Source organism: Dryas octopetala, chromosome 2 (genome assembly GCF_963921425.1).
Source record: "Dryas octopetala chromosome 2, drDryOcto1.1, whole genome shotgun sequence".
Classification (NCBI taxonomy): domain Eukaryota; kingdom Viridiplantae; phylum Streptophyta; class Magnoliopsida; order Rosales; family Rosaceae; genus Dryas; species Dryas octopetala.
The window spans coordinates 2,685,489-2,701,029 of record NC_141367.1 but is presented as its reverse complement, the minus strand read 5'-3'; the positions used below and the strand labels follow the sequence as shown (position 1 = coordinate 2,701,029).

Genomic DNA, 15,541 nt, shown 5'->3' with positions numbered 1-15,541 from the left:
TGAGACCCGTACGCAATTTGCAGTGAAATATTATGAAGCTTTATGGCAGCCACCAAACATTGTGACAAAAATACAAATCAAAAGTTGTTCTCAGCAAATAAAAAAAAAAATTTATTCTATTTTCTATTCGTACCAAAAGTTGGGAATATTTACAATATGAAGCATATGGGCGAAAGAAAATACAAAAGAAATAAAACATAATTTCTAAAGAAGGGTTTCAAAGAAGCCACGACAATATCCCACTTGTCAAGGCACTCAGAGCCGTCCCTGAGCATGGGTTGAAGGGGCGACCGCCCAAGGCCTATCTTCAAGGGGGGCCCCAAATTTATATATATATATATATATATACACTATACAATAAAAATATAAACTATAATTAAAAATATGTGATTTGTACAATTCCTATAAAAGTGTATAATACCTTATTTCTAAAAGGCCCAAATTTGTAAAAAGCACAAACTGATTTTTTTATAACTAACTAGTAAATCAATTTATGTTTTAAACTTTCAATTCTTTATTGGAAAATTTAAACATTAAAGTTTCTTTTTGTTAAAAAATGAGATTTCTCTCTCTCTCTCTCTCTCTCTCTCACTTTCTCTTCCTCCATTCCTTGCAACAGATCAGATCTTAAATTCTATAAGCTTCAGCCTGAGAGCTCTTCTTTGATTCTATTTCAATTTGGGGTTTCTCTTCTTTAGTCCTCATTCCCTCTCCAAAAAAATTAGAGTTTACTGAAATTAGTTTAATTAGTTTGGGGTTTCTCTTTTTTAGTGATCATTTCCCTCTTTAAAGCTTGTATGTCCAGACTCCAAAGGCCCTGCAACCTTTTTTTTTTTTTTTGGCCAAGGACCTTGCAACTTTAATTAGTTTTGTTTAAAACTTGTATGACCAAAGGCCTTGCAACTTTAACTATTTATTGTTCAAAGTTTGTACAAACTGCGATATTATTTCATTTTGTATGAAATTATTATTTTTCAAGAATATGTAAATGAAAAACATCTCTACAGAAATTTATAATATTTTTTTTGTAAAACTAAAATTGTGTACAAAGAGGCCCATTTCATATTTTCGCCCCAAGCCTCCAAAAAATCAAGAACGGCACTGAAGGCACTCCTGGCGAATCCTCTCACATTTTCTCTTTTTCTGAGGTGCAGCTTTGTTCTCGAGTTTTATATCTTTGATGGCTTGAACATCAGCCTCCAAAGACCGTGGGCACGATATGGCTTGAACATCAGCCTGCAAAGACTGTGTGTTGGCATGCACCTTCACGACCAGTTGGGCAACCTTCTCATCAGCAGCAACAAGGTTGGCTTGGGCGATGGTCAATTCTGCTTGAAGCTTTGCAACCTGCTCCCTCAAAAGCATGCTTTTCGTCTCTGCAGCAGTTAGACTTTCCACCAATGGTGTGAATGGTGTGACAGCCTCCTTTCTTGTGTTGAAAGTTGGTTTTCGCCTCTGCCAAATGTTGTTGAAGTTGATCCAGGAGAACCATTTCAAATTGGCATGCGTAGTCAGAGAAAAACCTCCTAATAATTCAAATTTAATAAAACAAAGTACTAACAACTATAATTTTAGAGATAATAAATGTAATAATTCTGTGATCAGTGCCACGTTTTTAGTAGGTGAGGTGGAAAGCCGTGGATGTATTCATGCACTTCTAGGCTTTCACCTGCAAATCCTTTTTACATTCCAGGATTCATCAATCCAATCCCACTTTTGAGCCCTCTGAATTGCCATGGAAGGTTGATGCGCCTATTTATGTGTTGGGGTCAATTTTTCGCATAGTTCAGACTGAACGAAACAACAGAATTTTTAGAAGGCAAATGGGAACAATAAGATTTTTGGAATCCTTGAGGATTTCACTGTCAAAGGCAAGGAGATTACCATGAAAATAGCCACCTGTACCACTAAATTCTTAAGACTTTTGGAATCCTTGAGGATTTCACTGTCAAATGCAAAGAGATTACCACGACAACAGCACACATTTATTATAATCATTGATAACATTGAACCATGACTTAATTTTACATTAGTTCATCACCCGGCCACTCTCTTACAGAAACTACGGTGAAATAATAATCTTCACAATTATTGTATTCCATGCAAAAGTGAGTACCATGACAACAGCATACATTTATTATAAATCATTGATAACATTGATCCACAGCATCAGAAACTAACATTTCAAAACCTTAAAGGAGACTTAATTTTACATTAGTTCATCACCCACTCTCTTAGAGATTTATCCTGTAGATGCAACATGCCTTTTAGCCTCCATTAAATTAAAGACCTTCTTTGCCTTATCTATTTTTCCATGCAAACAATATCTATTAATCAGCATACTATAAGTTATCGTGCTAAGCTCCATACCGTATTCAATCTTTGCCTCAAATACTTTGTGAGCCTCATTTGGCATTGCTTCTTTGCAGACAGCATCCAAAAGTATTGTCAGAGTTATGGTATCAGGAAATGTTCCCTGACCTACCATCTCATCAAACAATCTCGTGGCTTCTCCCCATTGAGCTGTATGGCACATGCTATAGATTAAACGATTGTAAGTGACAACATCAGGTCTTAGACCTCTTTGAGCCATTAGCTCAAACGTGGCCAGGGCTTGCTTGGTCCTACTCTCCTTGCAAAGAGCATCTATTAGAGTGTTAAAGGTCACAACATCTGGAGGGATTCCTTCATCCACCATTCTATCAAACAACCTTGTGGCTTCTCCCCATTGGCCGGAATGGCACAATCCATTAAGTAAGGAGTTGTAGGTGACGAGATCCGGCTTTATGCCTTTTGTAGTCATATGTTCGAACAGAGCAAGTGCTTCTTCAATTCTTTCTTCCTTGCAAAGAGTGCTTATTAGAACAGTATAGATATATACATTTGGTGAAATACCACTATCAACCATACAAAACAAGAATCTTTTGGCTTCTTCCCAACGACCCAAGTTGCATAATCCATGAATTAATGAATTGTAGGTGAAGATATCTGGTACAACACTTTTGTTGATCATATCTCGAAATAAGGTCAAGGCCTCGTCTATTTGTCTTTCTTTACAGAGGCTGTCAATGATTGGATTGTAGCATGCTGGGTCGGGTTTTAACCTTCCATTCTCATGCATCTCCTTGAGCACACCGACTGCCTCACAAATTTTCCCGGCTTTGCATAACCCATGAATCAATGAAGTGTAAATGACGATATCTGGTACAACACTTTTGTTGATCATATCTCGAAATATGGTCAAGGCCTCATCTATTTGTCTTTCTTTACAGAGGCTGTCAATGATTGGATTGTAGCATACTGGGTCGGGCTTTAACCTTCCATTCTGATGCATCTCCTTGAGCACACCGACTGCCTCACAAATTTTCCCGGCTTTGCATAACCCATTAATTAGAGTACCATATGTGACTTCATTACATGCGTATCCCTTCTCCTGTATTTTCCGGAACAAGTCCATTGCCTCTGCTGTCTTCCCTTCTTTGCATAAAGCATCCAATACAACATTGAATGTAACAATATAAGGCAAGGCTCCACAACCAATCATGTTTTGAAATAACCGCACAGCATCTTGCCACTTACCAGACTTGCACAAAGCAGAAATTAAGGATGTAAAACTGACAACATTAGGATTTATGCCTTTTGTAGTCATATTTTTGAACAGAGCAAGTGCTTCTTGAATTCTTTCTTCCTTGCAAAGAGTGCTGATTAGAACATTATAAGTATATACATCTGGCGAGATTCCACTATCAACCATACAAAACAAGAATCTTTTGGCTTCTTCCCAACGACCCAAGTTGCATAATCCATGAATCAATGAATTGTAGGTGAAGATATCTGGAACAACACTTTTGTTGATCATATCTAGAAATATGGTCAAGGCTTCATCTATTTGTCTTTCTTTACAGAGGCTGTCAATGATTGGATTGTAGCATACTGGGTTGGGCTTTAACCTTCCATTCTGATGCATCTCCTTGAGCACACCGATTGCCTCACAAATTTTCCCGGCTTTGCATAACCCATTAATTAGAGTAGTATATGTGAATTCATTGCATGCGTATCCCTTCTCCTGTATTTTCCGGAACAAGTCCATTGCCTCATCCAGGGAGCTGGAGTTGCAAAGCCCATGAATCAAAGTACTTAGAAAATGAGCATCGGGTTGAAGACCATGCTTAAGAGTAATTGCTAAAACAGGGAAACCCAAGTCCCCCCGATTCAGACGGCACAAGCAATTGAGAAGAATACTCGTTGTACAGACATTAGGCTGGAATTGAGCACAAGCGTTCAAGTATTTATACATAGAAACAACAGTGGAATATTGGTTCATCTTGGAGAGTGCCCCAAACAAATGATTAAAAGCCCAAATAGAGGGAATGGGTTCCATATGAATCATGAAATTGAAAAATCCCAAAGCTGCACCTAACCCAAGAGTACCAGATTTACAACGCGATTTTAGCAAATCCTCAAAATTAGTGGCTTTGTTAGCAGTAACAGTATGATAATTACTGAGAGAAAAAGAGGAAAAGTGGGTTCTGAGAAGCGCAAACAGAGGATAGGGAGTAGGCTTACCCTCGCGGAGAAGCGGGAGTAGTGGTGGAGCTGTTTTGGCGATAATTTTCGTCATCATCGCCCTGAAATTCAGAAATGCAGAGATCTACTGAGTTTCGAAGTATGTTATTTTTGCCTTGGGGACTTCGTTTGTTTCTATTTGTTGGGCCCATTGGCTCCCTTTATTACTGAGTTACTGACCCATAAGTTTAGTTGGGACTGGATTCTCTACCCGGATTCGGATCCTCTACTAAAGTTAAAGTTAATCGATATTGATTATATTGGTCCATTTGGATCTGCACTTTATAGTGTTGCAATACTTTTTTTATTTTTACCTACTATTTACATTGGTTAAAGCCGATTTTTTGGTCAATTTTGTCAACAATTCTAAGGAGCATTGGGTCCTAAAAGTGGTCAAAGAGCTAAAAAAAAAATCTTAGTTTTGACGGTAGAATTGAAAAGGGAGGAGACGTACTGAAAGGGGTGTTTACTCGAAATTTCCCTAATGTTAAAGGGACATAACCATACTAATTTCAATATTGGTAGAAAATGCTACATCTTTTTTGGTGTACCAATTGACGTGACAGAATCTTAGTTGTTTATCTATGCCCTGACTGGCTAACTCTAAGCCTCATATAAGAAAAAAATCAGTTGATTTTTCTGCAGTGCTTTTTTAATGGTCATCACCATACTAATTTCAACATCATTGCCTCCAAGAAACACAATTCCACTCGGCCATAAGCCTTGTCCATGTCTAGCTTGATCGCCATTTTGGTAGTGTCAGTCTCAGGGAGATTTTTAATGATATGTGTTGTCTCAAAAAAAATTACCACATTGTTCACAATTAGATGCCCCGGCACAAACGCCCTTTGGTTTTCCGAAATCACATTGGTAACACCCATTTAAGTCAGTTTGCCAGTGACTTGGCCACCAATTTATTTAGTATAGTACAAAGACTAATCGGGCGAAACTGAGCAACCCGTTTTGGCTCCTCAGTCTTTGGAATGAGAGCAATAAGGGTTTAGTTAACACATTCCACACTTTCTCCACCGTTCAGCACCCTTAGACAAAACTCAACCACACCATCGCCCACAATATGCCAAGACTTCTGATAGAATAAAGCTAGCAACCCAGCAACGCATGGTGATTTGGTGGGATACATTTGATTCAAAGTATAGAAACTAACAACACAAATAGACAAGAACACAAAATTTAGAGTGGTTCGGTAAAGAGGCCTACGTCCACTATAGTAGCTGAGATATTATTCATAAGGACTCATGAGGAGAGCCTGGGTATATATAAAATACACTCCAGAAGCTCAAGAGCCAAACCAACACAGGAATACAGAATACGATTCCCAAAGGGACCTTTGCACTCTCAAATATACTGGCAGCACCTTAGAATTAAATAGCTGCCAGACAAGGCAATTACTACCTATATTGGGAATGATACTTCCAATACAAAGCCATTTCGATTTCTACCATGGTAAAAGGTTGGAGGAGTTTGGCGTTCATTTCAACCGTAATTTTTGCCTCTACAATCTCCAGCAATATGTGCATGTCCAACCCTCCATTAGTAGTAAAAAGGTTGGAAAAATATTAACAAAACATACCTCCAATTGTCTCATCATCATTGAAAAGGCCTGCAATATGATTCCTTTTTCCCCGATCCTTAGCTTGGGCATGAAAAGTTTTTGTATTTTTGTCCCCTTCCTTTTGCCAAGTGACCCGGGACCGTTGGCTCCAGTAAACTTCATTCTTCTCGATTAGATTCTCTAGGGAAATTTCCAGCGTTTTCTGTTTGCTAAAGTTTTCTTTGCTTCTAGGTCCAGCTTTTATAAACTCAATTTCTGTCTGAATCTTCTTAACTTCATTTTGTCTCCCTCCAAACAAATTGGAACTCCAATTGTACCCAATCATATGAACTACATGCAGCATTATAAATGTATTAAATAATTACAAAATTATGCGTATTTAAAGCTCTCGAGCTCCCGTGGAAATACACTTCTTGCTATTAATTCTTAATAACCAAATTACATCTATTATAAATTATAAATATACTACTTTTGTCCTTAAATAAATTGCAAATTTAACTTAAGAGGGGGGCTATGCACACCACCCTTTTGTGCTGAGTTGACCACCCCCATGTATAATTTTTTTAATTTCTACTGAGTTAACCACCCTAAAATGACAGAAATACCCATAATTTCACAAAATACATCATTTTTACTATCTAAACCCACCTACCCCACCCAAACAAACACCCCACCAGTATACCCCACCCTTGCCTACCCGCAGACCCCACCCCCTGGCCTACTCGCAGACCCACCCCCGCCTACACATCACCAGTCGCCGTTCCTCCCCACCGTCGCCGGTCCTCCCCTCCACCGCCGATTCCTTCTCTGCAATTTCAGGTGGTTGCTTTCTCCCTCTTAGTCTCCCTTACTCACTCTCGGTGTCACTCTCTGTCAACACTGAAATTTTCAGGTTTAGGGTTGTGTAATGCATTAATATATATATATATATTTGGTCTTCCAATTACACAGATATGTGATATTTTAGAGAAATTAGAATGAGATTTTAAAAGTGGGTGTCTGCAAAATAGGATCTAATTTAGGTATTGGTGTATCGAAATTTCTTAACTTGTTCGGAAGTATACTGTCGAATTATTTCAAAATATTCGACAGTATACTTCCGAACAGAATTTGGTGGAAATGTGTTAACAAATTCATTCGGTAGTTCAGTTCCGAATTATTTACATTCATTCGGTAGATATCCTCCGAAATATCAAATGTCATTCGGTGGGTCTCTGTCGAATGAATATATTGATTTAACTGTTGTTGGTTCCATTCGACGGGCATCTGTCGAAACATTGATATAGGTTCGGTGGGTGTCTGTCGAATGGATCTTAATATTTCGATGGACATCTACCGAATAGATCTGAAATTTTCGGTAGACATCTGCCGAATGACATGAATATAAAATATTTTTACATACACTTTTCTCTTATTCTATATTTCATGATAACTTATATTCTCTATATTCTAAACATGATTTCAATTTTTGAATATAGGTATGGATAAGAAAGGGGCATCTAGAGGTAAATCTGCTCGAGGCGAAACTTGTAGAGGTAGATCTTCTAGAGGTGGTGCTGCAAATGAAGATCGAACACGTCCTACAGCTTCAGAGAGGCGTAGGAAAACGGGCAAAACTATTTACCAAGAGAGGGGGGATGATGTCCAGACGGAAGAGAATGTAATAGAAGATGACAACAATGATCCAGATGGGCCTTTCCCTGGAGGTCCCACTAATATGTCATTGCTTAGGAGCTTCAACAGTCACATTGCTGCCTCCATTTGAAAAAATGAGGTATTAGAGATTATACATAATGACTTATATAATTTAAAATTTTATAACTATATAGTTTGCAATATTGTAATTGACTTGTGGCTTGTTTTTGAAAATAGGAACGTAAGCCCCTAAGATGCATGTCCAAAACAACAAAGCTGCGCACATGAGACTTGTGGAGTAGAAATTATAATAACAATGTGAAGGGGTATGTGATTAGATCTGGGCTCGGACCACTGGTGTCATGCTCGTACCGTACTGTTGATAAGGTAGTGGTCTCAGCCTTTATTGAGAGGTGGCAGCCTGAGACTAATACCTTCCATATGCCATTCGGTGAGATGACCATCACACTAGATGATGTGTCAAACATTTTGGGAATTTCGGTTGTGGGTTTATCACTTTCTACACCCCATCATGATTATATTGCATCAAATTTGTTATTGAGAACATACTTAGGGGTGAGTGAGGCAGATGCCACATCGGAGTTGGATGACTATTCTGGTGAGTATATGCGTCTCGAGTGGTTACGGTCGAGGTTTGCCCATGTGTGTGATACAGATGATGATGAGCTAGTGAGGTGTGCTGCTAGAGCCTATTTATTGTTCTTATTGGGATGTACCCTTTTTGCCGATAAGACTGGCACAAGGGTACAAGTCCAGTATCTAAGATTACTTACTAATCTCGACACCACTAGCCATTATGCATGGGGTGCAGGGGCCTTATCTTTCCTATATCGGCAGTTAGGTGTTGCTTCTAGGTCTAAGGTTAAGCAAATGTGTGGATATATGACCTTGTTGGAGGCATGGGTGTATGAGCATATGTACCATATTGTTAGTCCGGGCTATGACATTAATTACTTAGAGAGTAGCCCCCGTGCGCTCCGATGGACTCCGAGGAGGGATACCGGGACAACTTGTGAAGATGTTCAGAAACTGAGACAACAACTTGACGATTTGAAGGCGGATGAGGTATATATTTATAGTGATAATGAAAAATTAGACTTAATTTTGCATTTGTTGCTCTTGGATGAATTATTTGATACTAACTTATTTTTGTTTTTTTTCTTTCTTCAGGTTATATGGGAACCCTACAAATCTAGTAGACAACAACATCCATTACTAGATGTGGCATTCTACACAGGATTGATCAAGTGTTTCGACATTGTGGAGCCGTATTATCCCGATAGAGTCTTGAGGCAATTTGGACAGGTACAAACGATCCCCCCTGCACCACGTGCTCCTCAGTGTGGTGGACGAGGTGCTTATGCGCAATCGTACAATCCCTTTTACGAGTACTTTGATAGTACGTGGGAAAGGTGGCCGGACCACCTATTGTCTGAAGATAGTCGCAGTGTAGCAGTGAAGCAGTGAAGGCTCCATCTGACACCGTTAACGGCTACCTCCAGTGGTTCCATTATGTATCTCATCCGTACATCCAAAATCCGGCACTTAGGACTGCATTTGACCCCCATAGGACCGTGGCACCAGGATTTGGCAGAGTATGGATCCAAAGGCTTAAATTTTGAAATTGGTGGTGAAAATTGTTTATTTAGGCTCAAATTGGCTTATATTTTGACATGGTATATAAATTGTTGCTTATATATGATTTTGTTACTTATAGGACTGTGTTGACCGTATGTTGCATATCACTCGCCCTATTGTGGCATTGGGCGAGGATGAGGCCACAAGGCGTCCCTCTCACCTTTACAGGGTGATTGACAGTCTACAACATATCTTGGAGGGCACACACTTGAGCAACACCATGACATACCAGCGCCGCACTCGGCAGTGATCACCCACTTTCATGTTCAGAAGTTTTTTTGATATGGCTGTTATTTTATGGACATGAATTATAATTGGTTGACAGACATGGATTATGGACAAGTTGATTTTAGGTAAATGTAAGAAAATGGTGGCATGATAACTCGTAGGTAGCATGTACTATAATGAACACAAGGGCCAAAAGTTAATGACTAATTATGAGGGTTATTTGTAATTAGGACCTTTTGTTTTTTATTTTGGCTAAAATTGGAGCATCTTAATTTAGTGACTTTGAAATTGCATAAAAACAATCTGAACAAATATTGGAGCATCACATATTATGATTGAAAGAGACAAAAACGTCATAACCACATATTATGATAATATTATGTATGAGTCAAGATCTAATAAAGGTTAATATCATCCCACATACATGGTACGTACGCCATAAAGGTTAAAAACAAATCACTAAATTTAATTAAGTTGAAATTCAATCATTATCAAGAGACACAATTTCCGGCGTAGGCACGTCACCATTAATTTGCTTGAACTCCTCAAGGCGATTTTGATATCCAATGTACCAACCACGTGCGGCATACGCGTCGGCATGTTTATGCCAATCATCTGAAATAGGTGGCATAGGATGGCCCGGGGACAAGTGTACCTACGCATATTAATTAAGTGAATAACTTAGCAATGACAATTTTTCTACTATAAATTTACAATTACACAATCTATAGCCGTACTTGTACAAAATGATCACCGTTGACAAAACCAATGCAAATCTCACGGATCTCAACATCCTGATGTGCTTCTGAGTGTGCATATAGTGGGAGACACGTAAGGCATAACGATCTACATAAATGGATCACGGTTACACCATAACATGTGGCAATAATATATGCCATCTCGGGCATGGTCATCCAATGATCTCTGGGTGCAGGGGTGTCATCAAAATAATCAAGTACCCTCTGAAACTCCATAACTCGCTCGCGCACATGGAAAACTGACTCAAACAAAGCCGGTGTATGTAGCAGTGTCCTGGATAAGTCTGTGCGTACCTTTCGCCAAACATCCACTCCAAATCTCATAGCTGCAGCTACAACTCTATATCCACAATTACCATCTGGTAAGACGTCGGTTACACCAGAAATGTACGGTCTCATGATGGGTTGAAACTGGTCTATATACCGATGTGGCTGAGCAAATGGAATGGGCGAACTCGTCTTCACTTTGTTGGCCCGTTTTTTTAGTTTCTTTTTTGGCGAGCTACAGCCAACATTGCCAATGGACGGTGAGGGTGAATGACTGTCACAACCGGAAAGTACGTACTAATGACTGTCACAAGCTCTCTTACCACGAACCCCGCCTGCATCAGACCTTCTAATGACAATTACCATGTTGTTCATTTTTCCTTGTGCACGAATCCAACTAACCATTGAATCCTTACTTTGAAACACCTACACATGACAATTACATATATTATTTACAATTCATATTTAGGTATGCATAAATCATAATTCCCGGCCATACAAACAATGTTTACCTCCGCTGTTGTGAATTCATTGGTGTAGTCAAAATTGCACCTTCTTTCAACTATACTGAGTTCGGTGGAAGCACCCACTTGCTGCTCCTATTCAGCAAAAAAAAAAAAAATTTATTTTTGTCCCAGTATTCGACGGGAAGCCACCGAAAATATCACATATATTCGGTGGCTAAGTACCGAATATGCAAACAAAGTTCGACAATTGACTACTGAATGAAACAATTATACGTTGGTCATTCGGGAAAAAAAGTAGTTGTGTCCCAGTATTCGAAGGGAACCCACCGAATAAATCATAGATATTCGGTGGATAAGTACCGAATATACCAATATAGTTCGACAATTGCCTACCGAATGAAACTATTTAAAAAACTATACGTTTTTCATTCGGTGGCTATCTGCCGAACGGTGGTATAAACTTCGGTGACAAACCACCGAATATATTGCCATTTTTCGACGGGCATCGACTGAACAAATGTGTAAAAAATTGACATTACATTTATAAACGGTGGATACCTACCGAAATATGTACATTTATTCGGTGACCATCCACCGAAATATAATGTATATTTCGGTACTGGTTTACCGAATAAAAACACGAATTCACAGTTTTTCAGCCGCGAAAAAATTCATAAAAACTCAAAAAAAACTCAAACTTACTTCATTTGATGACTCCAAATTGTCGTTCTGATTGTCCATTTGTCAAAAGTAGGTGATTTGGATACAATGAATTTGTTTACAAAAACAATCTATGTCTAGGGTTTGGTTGAAGATGGTGGTGGTGGTAGAAGAGAGTGGAGTGTTGTTTGATGATGGTGGTATACGTGGGTGGAGCCAGCGGGTGAGATTGTTTAAAACAACAATCTATATCTAGGGTGGAAGGTTGATTATGGTGGTGGTGGAAGGTGGAAGATGAAGGTTGAAGATGGTGGTGGTGGAAGGTTGAAGATGGTGGTGAAGATGATGGTACTCCTCAGCTGGTGGTTGAAGATGGTAGGGGGTGTTGGGAGAAAAATTTTATCCCAAATATTAGATGTCCTTTATGGTCAATTTGCTATAGGGTATATATGTCTTTTACTAAATTAAATCTAGGGTGGTCAACTAAGCACAATAGGGTGGTTGGAATAGCCGCCCCCTTAACTTAATCACTAGTACCATGTGACTCAACAGTCTCAGCTAATGTTTGTACCATGATTTTCATGTGGCATAAAATTAGCCCAAAGGTGATGCCAGCCCAAGTTCAAGGCCCATGCAGGATGACTCTGGCCAATAGAAATGCCTTGGCAAAAGAAACGCTCGGCTATACCAAGCCGAGAAAATTATAAGGAGATGGGGCCATTAGGACAGTGAGCGTTGACGAAAAGCTGCCCAAAAGCTGGCTGCAGCTATCAAGTCACTGATTTCAAGATTCCTGAGTCGTACACGTGCCAGGAATCCAAAGGAGGATCAGCTAGGTTTTTGGAGCCTTGTCTCACTATAAATACAATTTTAGAAGAAAATTGAACTCTTTCCAAACAACTTGATCACACAAATACTCAAATTTGTTTATGAAAATTCTCTGCCAAATGACTTGATCATTCATTTTGTCTACTCTTTACGCTTGTGTTAATGCGTTGATCTCATTTCATTTATTGAAACTTTGTTTGTTCTTGCATATTTAATAGCCTTATTTACTACTTCCTCTCTTTATATTTATTTCTGAAATTTAATGTATTTCCTTAGTGAGAATTAATCAAAGAAGCATTTACTTTCTCAATCATTGAGTGTCTATTACTAGTTCCTTTCATTTCTTTTCTTGAACTTTACATTCTCTATCTGTGACATGCGATTCCAATGGGCATTTTTGTCAGATCTGGATCCCGAGATAGTTAATTTCTATACTTTTGATTTGTTTTCTTATTTATCTTGTTTGATTACTCGCCAAGAACAACATGAACACATCCTAAAACAGATAAGCTTAGCACGTACTTTAGAACTTTTAGCATTTAAGTCCTGGAGTGCCCATGCATAGAAAAGAATCAAGCACAAACATCTGATTCCTTTCATCTTTATTTTATTTTATTTTTACTCTTTTAGTTGCTTTGCAATCGTTCTAAGTACGACCTTTACTTGGTGGCACGCCTTTCACTCAGATCAATCAATGATATGGATCAAATCTCAGCCTTACATATAGCCGAGACATTTTTGACCATAACATAAATTGGCACGCCCGGTCGGACTCGTGCTAAAAGATTTTTAGTATCTAAGTGTTGATTTGCTTTTATTTTGTTTTCCTTTTCTCCTTCGTGCGATTTTGTAGTTTTGTTTCGTGTTACGTCATTTCTTGCTTGTTTAGTTTTTTTTTAGTTTATGATTGAGACCCGTACGCAATTTGCAGTGAAATATTATGAAGCTTTATGGCAGCCACCAAACATTGTGACAAAAATACAAATCAAAAGTTGTTCTCAGCAAATAAAAAAAAAATTCGTCTATTTTCTATTCGTACCAAAAGTTGGGAATATTTACAATATGAAGCATATGGGCGAAAGAAAATACAAAAGAAATAAAACCTAATTTCTAAAGAAGGGTTTCAAAGAAGCCACGAAAATATCCCACTTGTCAACGCACTCAGAGCCGTCCCTGAGCATGGGCTGAAGGGGCGACCGCCCAAGGCCCATCTTCAAGGGGGGCCCCAAATTTATGTATATATATATATACACTATACAATAAAAATATAAACTATAATTAAAAATATGTGATTTGTACAATTCCTATAAAAGTGTATAATACCTTATTTCTAAAAGGCCCAAATTTGTAAAAAGCACAAACTGATTTTTTTATAACTAACTAGTAAATCAATTTATGTTTTAAACTTTCAATTCTTTATTGGAAAATTTAAACATTAAAGTTTCTTTTTGTTAAAAAACGAGTTCTCTCTCTCTCTCTCTCTCTCTCTCTCTCTCTCTCTCACTTTCTCTTCCTCCATTCCTTGCAACGGATCAGATCTTAAATTCTATAAGCTTCAGCCCAAGAGCTCTTCTTTGATTCTATTTCAATTTGGGGTTCTCTTCTTTAGTCCTCATTCCTTCTCCAAAAAAATTAGAGTTTACTGTAATTAGTTTAATTAGTTTGGGGTTTGTCTTTTTTAGTGTTCATTCCCTCTTTAAAGCTTGTATGTCCAGACTCCAAAGGCCCTGCAACCTTTTTTTTTTTTTTTGGCCAAGGACCTTGCAACTTTAATTAGTTTTGTTTAAAACTTGTATGACCAAAGGCCTTGCAACTTTAACTATTTATTGTTCAAAGTTTGTACAAATTGCGATATTATTTCATTTTGTATGAAATTATTATTTTTCAAGAATATGTAAATGGAAAACATCTCTACATAAATTTATAATATTTTTTTTGTAAAACTAAAATTGTGTACAAAGAGGCCCATTTCATATTTTCGCCCCGAGCCTCCAAAAAATCAAGAACGGCACTGAAGGCACTCCTGGCGAATCCTCTCACATTTTCTCTTTTTCTGAGGTGCAGCTTTGTTCTCAAGTTTTATATCTTTGATGGCTTGAACATCAGCCTCCAAAGACCGTGGGCATGATATGGCTCGAACATCAGCCTGCAAAGACTGTGTGTTGGCATGCACCTTCACGACCAGTTGGGCAACCTTCTCATCAGCAGCAACAAGGTTGGCTTGGGCGATGGTCAATTCTGCTTGAAGCTTTGCAACCTGCTCCCTCAAAAGCATGCTTTTCGTCACTGCAGCAGTAAGACTTTCCACCAAAGGTGTGAATGGTGTGACAGCCTCCTTTCTTGTGTTGATAGTTGGTTTTCGCCTCTGCCAAATGTTGTTGAAGTTGATCCAGGAGAACCATTTCAAATTGGCATGCGTAGTCAGAGAAAAACCTCCTAATAATTCAAATTAAATAAAACAAAGTACTAACAACTATAATTTTAGGGATAATAAATGTAATAATTATGTGATCAGTGCCACGTTTTTAGTAGGTGAGGTGGAAAGCCGTGGATGTATTCATGCACTTCTAGGCTTTCACCTGCAAATCCTTTTTACATTCCAGGATTCATCAATCCAATCCCACTTTTGAGCCCTCTGAATTGCCATGGAAGGTTGATGCGCCTATTTATGTGTTGGGGTCAATTTTTCGCATAGTTCAGACTGAACGAAACAACAGAATTTTTAGAAGGCAAATGGGAACAATAAGATTTTTGGAATCCTTGAGGATTTCACTGTCAAAGGCAAGGAGATTACCATGACAATAGCCACCTGTACCACTAAATTCTTAATTTTGGAATCCTTGAGGATTTCACTGTCAAATGCAAAGAGATTACCATGACAACAGCACACATTTATTATA

At 38.4% G+C, this 15,541-nt stretch overlaps 2 protein-coding genes across 2 annotated transcripts; both read right to left on the bottom strand.

The window, feature by feature from the left end:
• Window positions 1-1,089: 1,089 nt before the first annotated feature.
• Window positions 1,090-4,621, bottom strand: LOC147292492 (uncharacterized). The gene is made up of 3 exons (XM_086230866.1): window positions 2,265-4,621; window positions 1,885-1,945; window positions 1,090-1,455 (listed from the first exon to the last, which is right to left on the bottom strand). Exons 1-3 carry the CDS (start codon window positions 4,619-4,621, stop codon window positions 1,090-1,092), a joined length of 2,784 nt encoding a protein of 927 aa, XP_086086992.1.
• Window positions 4,622-10,142: 5,521 nt separating this feature from the next.
• LOC147292491 (uncharacterized) lies at window positions 10,143-10,818 on the bottom strand. The gene is made up of 2 exons (XM_086230865.1): window positions 10,399-10,818; window positions 10,143-10,316 (listed from the first exon to the last, which is right to left on the bottom strand). Exons 1-2 carry the CDS (start codon window positions 10,816-10,818, stop codon window positions 10,143-10,145), a joined length of 594 nt encoding a protein of 197 aa, XP_086086991.1.
• Between the last annotated feature and the right edge of the window lie 4,723 nt (window positions 10,819-15,541).

Coding starts and splice junctions, on each gene's coding strand:
- LOC147292492 (XM_086230866.1), bottom strand. CDS start 4,621: ATGACGAAAATTATCGCCAAAACAGCTCCACCACTACTCCCGCTTCTC. Junction 1,946..2,264: donor AATTTAATGGAGGCTAAAAG/GCATGTTGCATC, acceptor TGCATTTGACAG/TGAAATCCTCAAGGATTCCA. Junction 1,456..1,884: donor TACAGGTGGCTATTTTCATG/GTAATCTCCTTG, acceptor AACATTTGGCAG/AGGCGAAAACCAACTTTCAA.
- LOC147292491 (XM_086230865.1), bottom strand. CDS start 10,818: ATGAGACCGTACATTTCTGGTGTAACCGACGTCTTACCAGATGGTAAT. Junction 10,317..10,398: donor ACGGTGATCATTTTGTACAA/GTACGGCTATAG, acceptor TAATATGCGTAG/GTACACTTGTCCCCGGGCCA.